This window comes from Myxine glutinosa, chromosome 6, assembly GCF_964187855.1.
Source record: "Myxine glutinosa chromosome 6, kmMyxGlut1.1, whole genome shotgun sequence".
Taxonomy (NCBI): Eukaryota; Metazoa; Chordata; class Myxini; order Myxiniformes; family Myxinidae; genus Myxine; species Myxine glutinosa.
This window is the reverse complement of record NC_136266.1, coordinates 68726774-68744878: the sequence shown is the minus strand read 5'-3', so window position 1 is coordinate 68744878 and position 18105 is coordinate 68726774. Positions and strand designations below refer to the sequence as shown.

The window sequence follows — 18105 nt, the reverse complement described above, 5'->3', positions numbered from 1 at the left end:
GTGTACCCTTGAGACCTTACCCCTCGCTCATCTGTCTTGTCCCCCCTTTTGTCTCCCACATGAGGACCTGAGCGCAGTTGGGCGCCGAGGGGAGCGTGCGTGGGTCGGCCATTGTGCGCCCGAAATTCCCAGAACCAGCTGTCTGCATCGATGCACCACATTATGGACCACATGTCAGTGGCCGAGCACCACTTATGGACCCCATGGGTTGGGGCATGGCCCCTCTGCTGGAACCGGCCATGAGGGCCCGAAATCTTGCTGGCGGACCTTGGCCACAGGGCACCGATGCCCCACAGGTGAACCACACGTAGTCGGCCCTGTGGGCCATAAATAAAGATAAATAAAATGGACACGTTTGGGCAAGCTTTATTGCAAATAGGCCGCCAGTAAGCAAAGCAAATGAAAATGACAACAACTGGAAGAAATAATAATAACCAGCAGAGGGAGCCGAAGAGCAAGAGACACCTGCAGGGTTGGGTTTGTTGGTTTTATTTTATTCATTGAACAATGGTGACTGCACCGATTGGTGCTTGGGTGTGTATTGGTGCGTTTTTGGGTGCTTTAATGGTGCATTGATGCAGAGCAGACTGTCCTCCCCCCAGAAAGAACAATTACAGGTCCTGGGTTAGTTTTGTAAATAAAATTAGCGTCAGTGTAAATAATGCTCCCCACCGTCAGTGTATAGTTTGAAGACCATTCCGCAATTCGGTTAACTGTGGGCGTAAGTCTGTTAGGCAGGGTGCAATGGAGCAGCGGGACACATTTATTTATGTTTTAAAACCAGTCGCACTCAGGGTCAGGTTAAAAGTAGAGGGAACTACACCTACATGCCACACTAAGGTAAAAGTAATAGGCCCGGGACGTGCCTAAGGGGAGGAGGGTGCAGTGTTGTGAATATGAGAATGTTTTTTTTAATTTTGTTGTGGTGGTAAAATGTTGTAAAATATCACCCCTCCTCCCTCCGTTGTGGTTGTATAAAGGTCAAAGGGCGTTCCCGTAGTTAGTCCATAAAAACCCATAAAAACATACATGCAGGACACGATATATCTTTTCTTTTGACAGTTATATCTTATTCTGTGTTTTAGGATAAGGCTGTGTCTCCCATTAATTGAAGTACTCCATTGCACCAGTGAAAGAGAATAGATCCCCTTTCATTCCCATCCCCAAAAATCCCCATTTCCTTCACATCCCCCTTTCGTGATTGCCGACCCTCGATTGCCATATTACATCCCCTCTCGTCATTGCTGAGCCCTCGATTCCCAATCACCTCCCCTCCAATAACCGCCCTTGACCACGAGGCTCGAGTCAGGGAAGAAAGGCGTGTCTCCACCTCGTCAGAGGAGGGGAGGGGCGCGCCCGCCCGTCGTCGTCCGGGGCGGAGCCCGAGGGTCGTGCGACCAGCCAGGGCCGAGGTGAGTGCCCCGATGGGCGTGTCCAAAGCGCCGGGGGCGTGATCGCTGGGGGCGCTATAAAAGGGCGCAACCGGAAGTGGAGCAGAAGAAGAAGAAAGAGAGATGCACTCTGGGTTGGAAAAAGAAGGGTTGTTAAGAGAGGAGTTGGTTGCAAGGAGTTGGTCACAGTCGGTTGCCAGAGAAAGGAGTCGGTGGTCAGTTGGTTGCGGTGAGGAGTCGGTGGTGAGGAGTGAGAGAAGCAAGAAAGAGTTGAGGGTTGAGGGACCAGACCAGTGAGACAAGTCCTGGGAACGCAGCGGACGGAGGCCGCCGCAGCAGCGACACCCGGCAACCGCCAAAGGGGGCCTGAACGGCGGTTTGGAGCAGGGCCAACAAAAAGGAACGGCGGCTGCCAAACGCACGATTGAGCTGCAAGACCCCCCCTTGGACCTTTCCTCTCCCTCCAGCCATCCACCTTCTGCCATCCCTGGCATTCCCCGCGTGAGTCAGCGTTCTGTTTGTTCTGTCCTGGGATATAAGTTAAGTCTGTAGGTAAGCTAAATTTGCACTGTGTCACCTGCGTCTTGTGCTTGGAAATAAACGTGACATCTGTCTTTTTGCTTGTGTGTAAATAGTAGGAATAAATGTAGTAGTATTTCAAACCTTTTTTTGTCTCCGTTTTCCTCTTGCATTGCGTCGCTTTTGTCTTTTCCCTCATTGAGCAGCTAGGGTGCGATACAACCAACGTTCGGGTGGAATCGGGTGAGTTTTGTTAGGTCGCGGTTTTAAACCACCGCTCGGTCTATAACATCCTAACCGCGATCAGTACCAATATATATATATATACACTGAAAAGTGTATGGATTTACTTAAATGTGATGCATTTAATGGGGACGAAGGAACGTAACTCCAGCCCCCCTATTTACATAAATTCTAATGTGATAAATTGATCCATTTAAAATCGTTTTTGTTTCACTTAACGTCGTGCTTTCAAGAAAGTAACAACGACCTTAACCGAGGACCAAGTGTATATTCAACAGCCTCTTCGTCCAACTGATTCCCACTTCTTCCCCTGCAAAGATCATTTCTGTACGCACATCGTCAACACCATCATCCTATAATCACTGCACCCCTCACCCCCATACCCTTACTATTCTCATCCCTATCATGTGCCAATTTATCAATAATATTCCCACCATCCTCTTCCAATTTGTTATACACCTTCTCTTCCATATCATTCCTCGCCTTATCGACAGCTGTCCTTGCTGCTTTCTTTTTTTGCAGATACTGGTGCAGCAATCTTGCACACGGTTGTCTCCTCCATCCTTGATCTTCTCCATCCTCTTCCTAACCTCATTCTGCTCAACAACTGCCTTAGTGACTTCCACCGTCCACCATACGTGATTTCTGCTCCTCACCGTTTCCCTCCCCTTCCTTTGTCCTGTTCCTCTCAGTTCTCACCAAAAGCAAATGCTTCTCAAAATAAACTTTTAAAAGCTAACAGATTAAACTATAAAAAAAAATATAAAAAAACAAAAAAACTGGAAAGCATCTGAAAATGCAAAGTCCGCCCGCATCTGTTTGTATTCAGACATCTACTTCTTCTTCCATATGCTAAAATCTAAGTTAAAAAAATACCAAATTAAAATTGATGGTTTTATGCAGCCTTGACCTTTGAGCTTTATTAAAAAACCAATCTGCTTCCCAACTTTTGATTGGTAAACCAATTATGTGACCCAATATGCAAATTCTTAAAATTTCAGGTTAAACCGATGAAAATTGATGATTTTATATGACGCTTTACCTTAGTCCTTTGACCAAAATATAAATTTGCCTTCTCTGTAATATAATAAAGCTTTGGGGAAAATTTGATAAATCTCAAATGGTAAATTGAAATTTGCAGCTCAATCGGATGAAATTTGACGATTTTATGTGACGCTGACCTTTGACCTATTGAGAAAATTATTAATTTGCCTTCTCCGTATTATCATAATAGAGCTTTGATGAAAATTTGATGACAAATCTCAAATGGTAAAAAGGTTATGGCACGGACAGACAGACAGAAGTGATTACAAAGCCCCATCTCCTGCCACCAGTCAGTTCGAACCTCAGCTCACCCACTTAAATACACTGCTCTGCTCTTTCGTAAGACTCCCTCGTCGATGTTTGTGGGGTGCAGCAGACCACGATCAGTGAGGTCGGCGTTAACAGTGGTGAAGCACGAGATGAGCCGCGACGGCATGCAGACTCCATCTGAGGCGCTCCAGACACCCTCATCGTATCTGGGACACGGGCGAATTGGACCAATTTGCCCCTGCCCAACGAGCAAGAGTGATTTGGGTGAAGGTCTCACATGTTCTCCCCCTGGGTATGAGGGGTCGGGTGGAAGTGACACCATTATCTTTACAAGAGTGGCCAGGGCCCAGGTGGGAGCCTATGAGTGGTGACTGTGGAAATGACGCCATATGTCTAACATATAATTATTCATGTTGTACACAGGGCATGAGAGCATCGGACTGGAGGGTCATGGGGTTCATTAGATATCACTCATTTCAAACAAGAACTACATTTGATGCCTTTCCACAACCACGTGTGCATTGTATACCCCGATATAAACTAGCTGAAATGCCCCAATCCCGATCACGCATTGCATATTATCGTTTGCAACTGGCTGTGTTAATATTACAAGATGAGAATTAGATTACGTCACTTCTGCTAGCAAGACAAAATATGGCAGTTGTACAGGAAGTTGATCGACAGTAAAATGTGGGTTACAGCTTGTTGTCACAGAAAATTAAAACAAGCACGAGGACAGCAATTAAAAAGATGGAGGGAGTGAGGGGAAGGATCCAGGTGAAGTTGATGAAATTGGCGAACAGGGCAAGTATCAAAAGGACAGGCTGATTAGCAAGCAAGAAAGGAAGGAACGACGGGACAAAGGACACAGATGGCGAAAACCAAACAAAGGACACGTGAGCAGAGAGAAAAAGCTGACAAAGTTCTGAATATTGGATAAGGCATGCCTGTCCAAAAAAATCATTTTTATATCTTGTAAATCTAGGGAAGCAGCAAAGTAGGGAAATTGATTGACAACCAGGAAGAAAGTGAATATACAGGTAGGAAATGGCAGCTGAGCAACAACTGGTTAAGCAGACAGGTGGGAAGGACGACGACGTTCTGGTTCAAAGATTGAAAGTTAAGCAACAACAGACAGGAATGTAACAAAAACGTTTATTTTCATAAATTCAGGAACATGCCATTAAACCTGAAAATATCAAGACCAACTAGTACAAGCAAGGATTTGTGTTTTAAGCACAGACTGTTTTATTGCAGATTGACAATGTAAAAAAAAAAAAAAATCATGAAAATAAACTTTTTAAATGAAAAGTCTTTTCTGCCCAATTGTTGCATAAAATAGACAACCCCAAAAAACTAACCACCCAAAATGCAGACAGACTCGGGTAGTCCACAGATATATGTAATATTTAATACTATTAAAGATCCATGCTCCACAAGGCCACCCTTGTTCCTATGTTTATAAAGATCATAGGAACCAAATATGAGGTCAATTAGAACTTATTTAGAGGTTGCTCAAAAAATAACATTTTGAATTTATCCTGTTTTTTTCAGATGGCAGAAACTCGCAGCTCTTCCACAGTTTGGTTGCTGGGCAAATCTGAAAAGGAAATAATATGTGGGGGACTAGCAACCAAAGGACACACATTGCAGAAAATGGTGTACCATCACATACAAGAACACCATACAGTTGGTGAAAGTGCCAAACTTAGTGTACAAGCTGTGTGTGCATACTGGGAGAAAGCACGAATTCCAGTGCAGAGAGTAAATTCCTGTGAGCACCAACTTTTGAAGTTGTATGATGCCTACAAACTGGTAAAGAAAAATAGAACCAAGACATTCAAAAACTATAGAGTGAAGGAGCAGATGTTCAAAGATGATCTTCAATCCCTCTTCGATATCTCACCAAATGATGCGCTTGAGAAAATGACGAATGAAGAAGACAAAGCATTCCTTATCATGCAGCGTGAGGATCCCTCAAGTTCACGTATGGGATCTGTGGACTACACTCTGGCAGTGAAGGAGAACAGAAAGCGTACCAGGCTTGAGAATGAAGATAAAAGAAAGAAGAAACATGCTGCTGAGACTCCAACAGCAATGCAATCTGTTCCATCAACATCGGCTGTGGTTGATGATGATGAGTCTGAGATTGAAAGCTCAGATTCAGGGGACAATGAATTCGAACTCCAAAGTCCATCTTCTGCCAAACAGTTGAAAAAGGCTCCCATCAAGGTGATCACTCCAGCAATAGTGGAAACTCTGGACAGAGTAAATCTCTCAGATCGGCGTGCTATGTTTGTGGCCAGTGCTTTTGCACAATCTCTTGGTCATACCAATGAAGACATTTCTCTGTCACACAGTGGAATTCGTCGTGCTCGAATTCGTGGAAGGGAAATAATGGCCACTGAAGAAAAGGCAAATTTCTCATGTAATAGCCCACTCCTACTACACTGGGATGGGAAACTGCTCCCTGATTATACTGGCAATCACAAAGAATCTGTTGATCGGGTAGCGATACTTGTAACTGGTATGAATACCGAGAAGTTGCTTGGAGTCCCCAAAATTCCCCAAGGCACTGGTGTAGCACAAGCAAATGCATGCATACAACTTGTTGAGGAGTGGAATGTCAAACAGTTGGTGAAAGGCATAGTGTTTGACACTACTGCAGTACTGCATCCAACACAGGGCTGAGAAACGGAGCATGTACCCTCATTGAAGCAGCTTTGTATGCTAAGCTTGTCTGGATTGCATGTCGTCATCATGTGTTTGAAGTAATGCTCTCTGATGTTACAACTAAAGTCATAGGACCCACTCGCAGACCTGAGATCAGACTGTTCAAGAGGTTTCAGAAACAATGGCCTTTAATTGACAAGAAGAGGTTCCAAGTAGGAGAAGATAAAATATTTTCCGATAACCTTGTTGAACGTCAGAATGTGATACATTTTTATGCAGCTGCACTCGAAGAACAACACCCATGTGATGACTATGAAGAACTTCTTAGACTATGCCATACATTTCTGGGTGGATGTGAGGCCAGATAGGTGAAATTCCATGCCTCAGGAGCTATGCACAATGCCCGCTGGATGATGAAAGCCATATATGCTCTCAAGATGGTTCTCTTCAAAGACCAAATAAAGCTAACATCACGTGAATTGAAGGGAATCACACAGATTGTTCTTTTTGTTGCACTTGTGTATGCGAGATTCTGGCATGAGGCGCCGCTACCCACAAAGGCACCTCTCAATGATTTGCTTCTTCTTTCAACCCTTGATTCTTACCCAGATATGGTTGTCCGTGAAACTGCTGTCAAAGCATTCACTAGACACCTCTGTTATTTGTCAGAACACCTTGCTGCATCAGCTCTTTTTAATAGCTGGGTGGATGATGAGACAAAGGCAAAGATTGTGAAGAACTTCAAGCGGGCTCCAAAGCCAAACAATCTTCATAGGATAGATGCTAAAGCCTTCAGGCTTTCTGACTCAGTGGACACCTACATCACAAGTCGATCTCTTGAATTATTTGGTGTCGTCATCTCAGAGTCTGACAAAGAAGTATCACTGAGTTTTCTGGAAAAGGAGCCACACCTCTGGAACACAGACAAGGCATACCAAGAGCTTGAGAAGAAGATACACAGCATGAAGTTTATCAATGACTGTGCTGAGCGAGGTGTTGCTCTCATCCAAACTTTCCATGACACGCTGACCAAGAATGAAGAGCAGAAGCAATTTGTGTTGAGAGTTGTGAAACTTCATCGTGAAAACTTTCCAGTGTCAACCAAAGCCATCTTGTCAAAGAAGTAGGCAATGTTTTGAAACATGAGTTTCTGAAAACAATGTTAAGTAAAATCATTCAAATTATGTGTATTCTGATAGATTTGTTTTATCGTCTCTGATAGATATTTAATATTTTCTGATGGATGATTAATTTTTTCAGATAAATGATTTATTGTCAAATTAATACATGAATGTTTAATCTACTGTTTTGTTTTTAATCTGAATTTGACGATATGAATGAACATTGAACAATGAACAATTGAACATACATGTACATTGTACAATGGTACATAATTATTTATTAGTTTACAAACAAACAACAACAACAACAATAATAATTTGAGTAATTGAAAATAGATAATTATCTATGAATTGATGTAGGATGCTAAAAATTCTGTATCTTATTATTCATTAAAATTTGTGAACATTTTGAGCAACCTCTAAATATTGTCCAATCAAGCTCAAATTTTCACCACAAACTACTTTCGTCAATAGGAATAGGGGCAGGCTTGTGGAGAAATGAAAATCCAATCTTCAAATTTTTGGACCACCCTAATGCAAACCATTTACAATATACACCGGATTGATCTAAAAGATGGAAGTTTTAATTGGGGTTTGAACAATGGCTGATAAAATTTGGTCTGTTAATAAGACTTCTGCAGGATATTTAAAAAGTCTTGATGCGAGAAATTTAAAAACTCTGTTCGCCTCGATCTGCTTACAAGTTGCAAAAAATAATAATAAAAAATAAAAACTTTTTATGGCTCTCCTAATATAGCGATAACAAAATGGCGTCCATTTCCATGATTGTGTTGTGTGCTAAAAACATTTGTGGGGAGCTCGGCGGGAGAGATAGGGAAGGGGGCAGGTAGAGGGAGAGGAATTTTAAAAAGGAGCCTCGACAAGGGCCAACCATTGCCCAGGGAACAGTTTTGTGACTTGATTACAGGTCTGCCCATCAGTGGCAATATCCTCGTTTTTCTGTTACAACAGGTTTTGGGGTGAAATGAAGCACAAAAGGGTCGGTTTAACGACGTCAGGCTGAAGGAATAGGCTGAAGGTTTTCTTCAAGCACCCAGCAAAATCCATTGCGGGTCATAACGTCCAGTGGAGGAAACAGAATCGCCCGTCCGGTGAGACTGGTGGAGTGAAAACGCCACCAAGCGGGCAGATAAGGGACCTGCACTCGATCAAAATTATTTTCTGCTTCAGATATGAAAATATGGGGACATGAGCAGGGAGCGAAGCAAAGAGGACATCAAAAGTGAACCTCAAGACAGAGAATTTTTATTTATTTAAAAGAAAGATAAATGAACTGAATATGAGGTCTTGAGGAGGCCAGAGATTGCAAACTCACTCCAGCTACTTTCTTCAGCAAACCATACCCAAAAGAAAACAAATGCATGAATGATTCGTTTGTTCATGGTTGACCTTGAGCCCAAAAAAGCTAAGGACAACCATGGAAGTCCTACAGTAAGACTACTCACAAAACAAATATAAACTACAGATTGCTGAAGGGGGTTATTAATCATCTGAAAAGGCAGGTGTTTGAGAGCAATTTTATTTTATATACAGTCCACCAGTCTGTTCTTGGTACACCTCGATCACATCTTCGTCTTCCATTCCCAACTAGGAGGAGAAACAAGAAGACATCATGCAGAGCACGATACTTGCAAAATCCGCCCCCACCCCCCAAGAAAAAAAATTCCATTGATACAGCAAATTGTCCATTTCATCAAGATTAAAATTGACAATCTTGATCAAAGCTCGGGTCAACAGGAAGAAAAGTGACGATTTTTCAGATGTAAAATGATGATTTAGTAAGGTTGACCTTGAGTTGCCCTTTGACCTTTTGACTTCAAAAAGTTAGTTTCCCTATTTAGTGACTCAATGTGCAAATGCTGTTCAATTTTCAAGTCAATCTGATGAAAATTGAGGATTTTCAAAACTTGGCCTATGTCGACCTTTTGGCCTATGTTGACCTCAAAAATAGTTGGTGGTTGAATTCAGTGACCATATATGTAAATCCTCTTAGAATTTCAAGTCAAATGAAAATTGGTGATTTTAGAAATTCGGCCTATGTTGACCTTTTGGCCTATGTTGACCTAAAATATAATGTGTGACCAGATATACAAGTCATCTTCAAATTTCAAGTCAATTGGATGAAAATTGAGGATTTTAGAAATTTGGCCTATGTTGACCTTTTGGCCTATGGCTTCGGCCTTTTGACCCCAAAAACAATAGGCTTCTCAATTGGGCCGACCCATAAAACTTGGTGAAGTTTCGTGACGATCGGTTTAGAATTATGACCTGTAGGCCGGTGACAGACAGACAGACAAACAGACAGACAGACAGAACCACAAACGCAACCGACCAATATACTTGAAAAATCTTCGATTTTGCAAGTAATAAATGGGGAAAAAAGAATTAATATCTTAAAACTTCATCTTCCAGAGCTGTCCCGGCTCATACATCTTCCTTTGAGGCTGTGTTTGAATCCCACTCCTAATAAATGGGCAGATAATATATCCAAAGAGGCCTAAAAGTTGAATGCTACCAGCTTTACCTGCCTCATTGGCATGAACAAGTCCATCCTGGGCAGGAACTTCCTCCTTCCTCTGTCATCCTCAGCTCATAACAACAGGAGGCAAATTCTCATTCACTACGGTACACGTTTTTGTGTGGCCTTGCAATATTTTACCTGCTCTAATCTGCTCCCACTTCTTTACCCAACTCCTACTCCAAGGTTACACACATTCTACCAGAAACCAAGCTATTTCTCCTCCCATCCCTTACATTTTGTAAAGCATCCACTCATGTGCAATGTCCATCTCTCTCATATCTGTGAACTTGCTATCCTGTCATTTAGCTCTTCCATGAACTTGGATTTCTGGATAAAACAACATAAAAGATTAACATCATTCAAATCACAAAACTGAAAGTTGTGCACTTGAACTACACATATGCTTGGCACAACTCCCCAAACCCTTTACCTCCTCCTCCTATCTTCTGTGTCATCCTCCTCCTCCACCTCCTCCACCTCTTCCTTCTCCTCCACCTACCACCACTACCACCACAACAACCACGTCCTCCTCCTCGCACCATGACCTCCTGCTCCTACCTCCTGTCTTCTGCAATTAATAAATAGGTTTACCCCAAACTTACTGGGCTTTTAGTTCTGGGGAGGCAATTTTCAGAAAAAATAAATAATAATAATCCAGCAGATAAACAGCCACATTCTTTCCAGTCGATGAAACAACAAGACCCCAGGTACCTCTTTTGGTGTTTGGTGGTCACTAATTCTCTGCCCTTCAAACAGGAACCGGAGTGAGTTTGGAGGAACTCCCTAAAAGCAGAAAAAGAAGGATAATAGTGGTAAAGTCATGTGATCAATCAAATCTTCAAAGAAAAACTGACATGTATGAGAACGCAGAAAAGTAAAAAGTCCAGCGACAGATAACTGTTCAAGTGATCCAAACAGAACACACAAACGGTAATAATAAAATCCTGACAAATTACAATCGTAGCTTTATTACACATTACCGAGTCAAACCTTTCGAGCCAAATGCGCTCATTCAAAAGATGATAAACAATTCAAGAGCATTTTATGACAGCACTCAAACTCATCCATTGATGTATCTTTTTTTTTTTCTTTTTTTTTTTTTACTCAAACTCATCCATTGCAATCATGTAACCACAAGTTTTGGTTTTTTTCCCATTTACTATAATTTGCATGCATGATCCAATAATTTTCTCATTCAACTGAACCACAAGTAAATCATTTTAATAAGAAAAATACCATGCAGAGAATATCAGTGACAAAAATAGTACCGATGGCATGGGCACAGAGGAAACGTACTTACCGATGAGCTGTCTAGTCTGGGTTTGAATCCTGACCGAACAATAAACTGTGATTCTGGTGATTCACAGGCAAGGCATTGATTGCATCAACGTGTACAACGTCTCTGAGATGGACATTAAAGCTGGAAGCTGGGAACCTGTCTACCATCATCAATTGTCATTTGATGTTCAAGATCCTATGGTATTTTTCACAAAGAGGATTGTCATCAACACCCTGGCCAAACTCCTCCACCCCCTCCGAGTTTGAGCTGCAGCACATCCTCAACTAAACACAAACGTTACCATTGGTCCATGACAGAGCCTGAAACATGGTGGACAACGAACAAGCACAACTTGACAAAAATGATACAAACAACCTTTGAATAAACTTTTGCAATTCGAAGAATGCACCCAATCCAAACGATGTCACAAGCAGATTGCCAAATAGTACTGCAGGCCTATTGCCACCTGCAGCATATCTATCTATAATTCCAGTAATCTCTGTGTGTTTGTTTGTACGTTTGTACGTTTGTACGTTTGTCTGTGACCGCTGTTTCTCGACAACCACGGGTCCGATATACTTTAAACTTGCCAGGTATATTGCTGGGGACCCGAGGATGTGCCTTTTCAAGGTTTTAAATTAATCGGACAAGTACTTACCGAGCTATGGCGATTTAGCCGTTCGCCGTTCGCTTTGGCGTTGCGAATGGACCAAACCATTGCATGTAAATAGAGGGGGGGGGGTTCTGTGGTCGTTGCGAATGGACCAAACCATTCATGTAAATAGAGGGGGGGGGTTCTGTGGTCGTTACTGCCACGTGGTTTCAAAGTTTTTTTTTGTTGTTGTTGTTTGCACGCATGTTTTTTTGCACCCACGTACGGGCACGCCCTAGGATGTTTACACACACACACCCCTACACAAATTTTTTTTTTTTTTTTTTTTTTGGCAAGGAACGGGCACCCACGTACGGGCACGTCCTAGCTTATATATAGTACGGGCATGCCCTAGTAAAGCGTAAATACATGAAACTGTACAAGGCAAAAATGTAGTTGGATTGAAAGCAGCTGGATTAATTGGTAGTAGACATAGAGTTTTAAGAAATTAAAGTACTGATCACAGCAGTTGCAAACAACAGTTATACCAAAATAGAATGTAATGCAATAGTAGGGAAAACACTTATTAGATCAAGAAGCAAATGATGCACTTTGGAACCAGATAAACTAACGCACAACAATGCACACATAGACAGACACCATTTAAGGCTCAAAATATCAGCCCTATCTCCCTCTTACTTAAGGTGGCAGTTACATGGGGAATTCTGGGATTGAGCATGGGTTCGATTTTCTATTTCCTTCCACCGAACCGTACTCGCCAATCATGAGGTGACGTGTCTCACTGAAACAATGCCAAAAACAAACTGCTTTCAACAACTCCATCAGCTGATTATTTATCCGTTACCAACGATCCTAAGAGGCAGAGGTTATGCCTGAGCAAATTCAAAATTAAACCACACAAGGTGCATGAAACTGCCAAAAGCCAGTCCAAGCCAAAGGATGTTGCCGAAAAGCACCGGAATCAAATTCTGAAAATAATCATATTGTAATTCGAGTAAGCTTGTTTATTTGACATTTATATACTCCTGAACCACTGCACGGATCGAGTTGCAAAGTAGTGGTTGTGCTCAGGTGTGCTCGGGAAGGTTTTGTGCGGTAAAATAAAATCAATAGTCCCAGGGGTTCAGGGTAAAGAAGGACTCCAATTTCACAATGTAAATATGCATCCCATAGCAACCAACGCTCCTGGTGTGAGGTTTTTTTTTTTCCAAGTTGGAATAAAATACACCAATTTTGGGGGAAAATTAACCCATTCGTAATTCTGGGGGAAATCACCCCCTCCATAAGGACGTGTTCTATGGGCTGGCAGGATGGCCTAGCCTAGAGGTAAGTACAATCGCCTCCAAGCCGTCTAGCCTGAGTTTGAATCCTAAGCCAGCATGCAACTGTTATCCCAGTGTTTCACATGCAGGGTGATTCAAAGTGTCTGCCATCCCTCAGACTGACGTTAAACTGGGCGTCCAGTCCGCTGGCATGAGTTGGTGGATGTTAAAGATCTGGTGGTCTGAGAAAATCGTCCTTTCCTCAGAAAATGCTGTCGTGCTTTTGTTATAATGGATCCGATGTTGTGAGACAATGCCATAGAGATTTGAATGCCCAGAAATCTAAAGCTGTTCACAGCCTCCACAGCTGCCCTATCGACTGTGATAGGGAGGTGGCCTGTGCTATTCCTCTTAAAGTCAACAATAAGTCATAAGTATTTACCAAATAGTCTTGCTAACATTTAGGGCCAAATTGTTGTTTTGGCACCACACTGCCAGATTCTGCACCTCCCTCGTGTAAGGACTTTCATCGCTGTCAGTTATCAAATGAGAAAGCAAAGCCAAATGATCAGAGACAATGTCACTTCCTCATGTTATAAATTAGAATCATTAGAATCATTAGAATCGCTTCAGCCTTTATTGTGCTCAGCTGGGTGAAAAAGAGCAAAGAAGAAGAAGTACAATTTGGCGTTTTAACGATCTCCCGATTTATAATTTTGCATTCTATTTTGACGTCTTTATCAGCCTTGGTAGTTATGAAAATACTCAAACGAGAATAAAAGCAACTTTGTAAAGGACTATGAATGTCCTCTTATAGCAGACTTTTTAAGTACAATTTGTACAAACTTACCTGAGAAGTGTAGATAGATGTAATTACACATTTGCTCCCTCAAAAAAGTGCCACTTTGGGCAGGCACGTCATCCAATCAATGCAAAATTTTAACCAATTGATCAACAACCCATGGGAAATATATTTTGATAAAAGTGAAGTCAATGGTCATGTGGTCTGGCAGCCATATTGGATCAAAGAAAAAAAAACTCTGAGGGGAAAACAAACAAACAAACAAACCAAAAAACAAAAACAAACAAGAGTTGGCTCGCACCAAGTCCTCAAGACTACACTGGGTAAGTATTCTATGACTACCACAAAGTTTCAACAATGAGATCTAGCCTGCCATGCGTCGCCCATAGTTGTGCCTGGTGTCAACTAGTCCGCTCTACATCATCAGTGTGATGTATTCTGCAGCCTCAGCCAAATTAGTCGTTAAGTGTCTTTTGGAGAAATTTCCTTTTATTTTTCACAATACCATCTGAACAGAATTCATCGATTAATGAACAATAACAGATATTCAAAGGGCAGGTCCAAACATTTCTCAAATTGCATCAACATCCAGTCCCAACAAGAAGTTTTGTAAGTTCTCAAAATCCTGACAATAACACATGTTGCAGGTGCTGAAGGGTTTAACACAGCTTTAGCAAGAATTATTATAGCAACAGTTCTTAAACATAATGTCGTGATCCTAAACCCAATGAGTGAATATGGATAGCGAAGGTGAAAGAAAAAAAAAGAAAAAAAACTCATTTCTGCACCATGTGTTCAAATCTTACAAATACACGTACAGTGCTGGAAACAACAAGAGCTTTTTCTTTCTTAGACTTGGTTTCTCCTGTCCCTAGTGAGGCAATGAGTAGCAAGTGTCACAATCTTGTCCGATGCATAGCAATTTCACTCGCCCTCATCCATGTGGTGTTTCTTGTTTTCAGGTCTTCTTTAAAAGCGTTTGGCCAGGTCTTTTTTGGGCGACCTCGTTTCCTTTTACCACCTAGTGTTATCCATTTGAGAGCTACTTTGGCATAGCGGGCATCAGGGAGAAGAAAAATATGTCCGGCTAACCTCAACCTTCTTTCTGTTACGATGCCTGAGAGGCAGCTTAACCAAGTTCTCTTTAACACTTCCTTGTTTGTAATATGGTCTCTCCATGTGATTCAAAGAATATTGCGGAGGCAACGTTGGTGGAATACGTCCAGTTTATGTAACACCTTCGCTGTTCTCATCCACGGTTCACTGGTATAAATTGCAATGGGCACTACAATGGATATGGAGAGTTTTAGATTGGTGGCAATATTAATAGCAGTTAATATCCATACTTTGCAGAGGCGCTGAAACACTGAGGCTGAGTTGCCAATTCTTGTGTAAGCGGGACCTCTTCATTGTTGTTGCGTGATCATGGTCTTGATCTTTGCACAGCTGATACGCAGGCCTACTTTGGCACGGCATTTCTCCAAGCTAGAGGTCATTCTTGCAGTCCAGTAGAATCTTCAGCCAACAGTGCAACGTCACCTGCAAAGTCAAGACTTTGTCAAGTGATGTTGCCACTATGGTATGCCGAAGTTGGTACCTGTGAATGCTTTCCTCATTAAAAGTCAACAACCAAAAGGAATAGGAAAGGGGAGAGTATACAACCTCGACGTACTCCTTTAACAATATCAAAAGAGTCTGTTGTCCCAGAGCCGGGCTTGATGCAGCAACTGGAGTTTTGGTACAGAGCTTTAAAGATATTGATATATCTCTGTGGGATTCCATACTGTCTTATAATGTCCGATAATGACTGTCGGTGGATGCTATCAAAGGCCTTCTTGAAGTCTAGGAAGTTGATAGCAAGTGGCTTCTGATATTCCAGGCTCTGTTCAATGATGTTCTTCAGTGTGAAAATCTGCTCCATGTATGATCTACTACTTCGAAAACCAGACTGTTCTTCACACAGGATTTTCTCTACATCTTCCTTTTGTCTAAGAAGCACATTGAAAAAAAACTTTACCAGATACAGATAGGAGTGTTATACCTCTCCAATTGTTGCAGTCACTAAGGTTTTTATTTTTTATTTTTTAACCCAACGATTATCCCTTGCCTCAACTCATGTGGAACAACTTCCACTTTCCAGGTCTTATTGAACAGGTCTGTGAGCTCTGTGATGACGACATGCTGTCAATGTTTCAGAACCTCTGCTGAAATGTTGTCCAACCCGGGTGCCTTGTTATTGCTCAATTTCATGATGGCTCTCTGAATCTCTGCATTGGTGATTCCTTCCAAGTTGACGTCAAGCTGAGTCAACACAATGTTGTCATCAAACCCGAAAGTGGAGGTGGGATTGAGTTGGTTGAGAATCTCTTGGAAATATTCAATCTATCTTACTTCCTGTTCTTCATCTAATAGCAGTGTTTTGCCATCTTTGTCTTTGATTGATATGGCAATGTTTGTTCTTGTACCAGTCGTCACGTACAATCTTACAAAGCATCTTCGGATCATTTGGGCTTGCCACTTCTTGTGCTTCCTTGCCTTTGGATTATATCCACTACCTTCCATCTTTCCTACAACTTATTTTCACAGCCTTGTCAATTTGTCTTTTCTGATCATCTTTCTCCTTTCTATGGCCAATGCACTTTTCTTGGTCTCTTAAATTTTTTGCATGGAAAATCAAATGGAGAGACATTTCCTACAAAATAAAAGCGAGCTCCAATCGTTATGGTTTCCAATGAGGTGTTATTATAGGAACACCTGGGAGTGTAACTGTGTTTATCACGTAGGATACCACACTCAATGATGCCGAAATCTAATCAGTTCATCCTGCAAAGCATCCACACTCAAAGATAGCAAGCGGTGTAACCCAGTGCCAAGGAACCTCCAAGAAGATCAGACAACGTTAAACATGGGAGGGGAAGGGTGAGGACTTGGGGGTTTGAGGAGGTGGGAGGGGGGTTGGAGAGAGTGGGGAAGGTGAGGCTTTTTTGATGGTTTTTGGTGAAGAGTTGTGAGAAATGCATGTGTGAGTTTACTCATTTTAAATGGAATTGTGTGTGTGTGTGTGTGTGCATGTGTCACTGTGGGGAGATGGGGGGGGGGGGGGGGAGTTTGGGGGTGAGGGTGGGTGATGCAATCACATCTATACTACAAGTGAGTGGTTTGTCTGCTTTTCTCAGTGTCGCCATTTTTGTCAGAGATGGCCAAATGGGTCTTGTCCAGCGTTCAGAGGTTCATCAGGGAGTGTTTTGGAGGAAAAACAATTACATTGGATTTTTTTTTTATTGCTTTAGAGTGCCTATGCCTTTGTCGCTATGTGAACAGTAATATTAAATGATCCCTGACCCCATTCTTTAGTAGGAGCGGGGAAATGTTTTAAGCCCCCCCACCCCCCCCCCCCCCCCCCCTCAAACAAAGAAAAAAAATCGATTTCTTCAAATTGCCGACAAGAATTAGAACAGCACCGAGCAACGCCGGGTACCCCTGCTGGTCAATAATATAGGTGAAATTGTAGAAGCTTGCAAGCTGGATTTTTACTTCAGTGGTTGGTGACAAAGGTGAACAATGAAGTGCTTTACTATGTCATAATCAGTAATTGCAACAAACCTGGCGCTGGCAGTAAGATTCTTTCAGCTTCTTTAGCTGCGTTGTCATTTTCACTTTGAAGTGAATCTCACTATTGTCCTGAAAACAAGGAAACCAACAAACGTCCTCACTCCAGCGTGGGGCAGGAAACATGTCATGCGTACATCTCTGACAAATAAATAGATCAATGCTACCATCAATCTACACTCACAAAACAGAGACACTTGCAATAGATAACCGGACGGTGAGTTCAGGTGGTTCAATCCAAAGTTAGACTTCCAAAGACAATTTTATCTCCAAATTTTAACTAGAACGGCACTCTTTTCCGTCACGCCATCGACCGATGTACCTCCGCCCACATTATTACACAGTTATAAATAGTTCCAAGTTTTAATTAAATCTCTTCAGCTGTTCTCAGGTATCACATTTTTACCTGACATGACTTCTGATGCCGAAATCTAATCAGTTCATCTTTTCATCATAATATATACTTTCACCAAGTTTGGTCAAAATACCATCACAGGTTCACAAGTTAGCACAGTAAGAATTTTTACCGAACCGGACCTCTTGACACCATAATTTTATAATGTCATCTTTACATCATTACACATACTTCTACCAAGTTTAACTTGGTTCCTTTTAGCCATTCTCAAATTACCGAGGTAACGAAAAACTATCACGGATGGACAGACAGCCTGAAAAAATGCCTCTGGCAACTTCATCAGCGAAGACATAAAAAAATTTTAATCTCAGAGTCTTCAACT

At 41.9% G+C, this 18105-nt stretch overlaps 1 protein-coding gene across 1 annotated transcript in view; it reads right to left on the bottom strand.

The window, feature by feature from the left end:
- Positions 1 to 4608: 4608 nt before the first annotated feature.
- The window catches only part of SUMO1 (small ubiquitin like modifier 1), a 29470-nt gene continuing 15973 nt past the window's right edge, over positions 4609 to 18105 (bottom strand). Inside the window, exons 3-5 of the mRNA XM_068120279.2 lie at positions 17363 to 17440; positions 10515 to 10586; positions 4609 to 8869 (exon numbers count right to left, since the gene is read on the bottom strand). Of these exons, the coding sequence (XP_067976380.1) occupies positions 8801 to 8869; positions 10515 to 10586; positions 17363 to 17440 (219 nt within the window). The 3' untranslated portion in view covers positions 4609 to 8800. The remainder of the gene's footprint in view (positions 8870 to 10514; positions 10587 to 17362; positions 17441 to 18105) is intronic.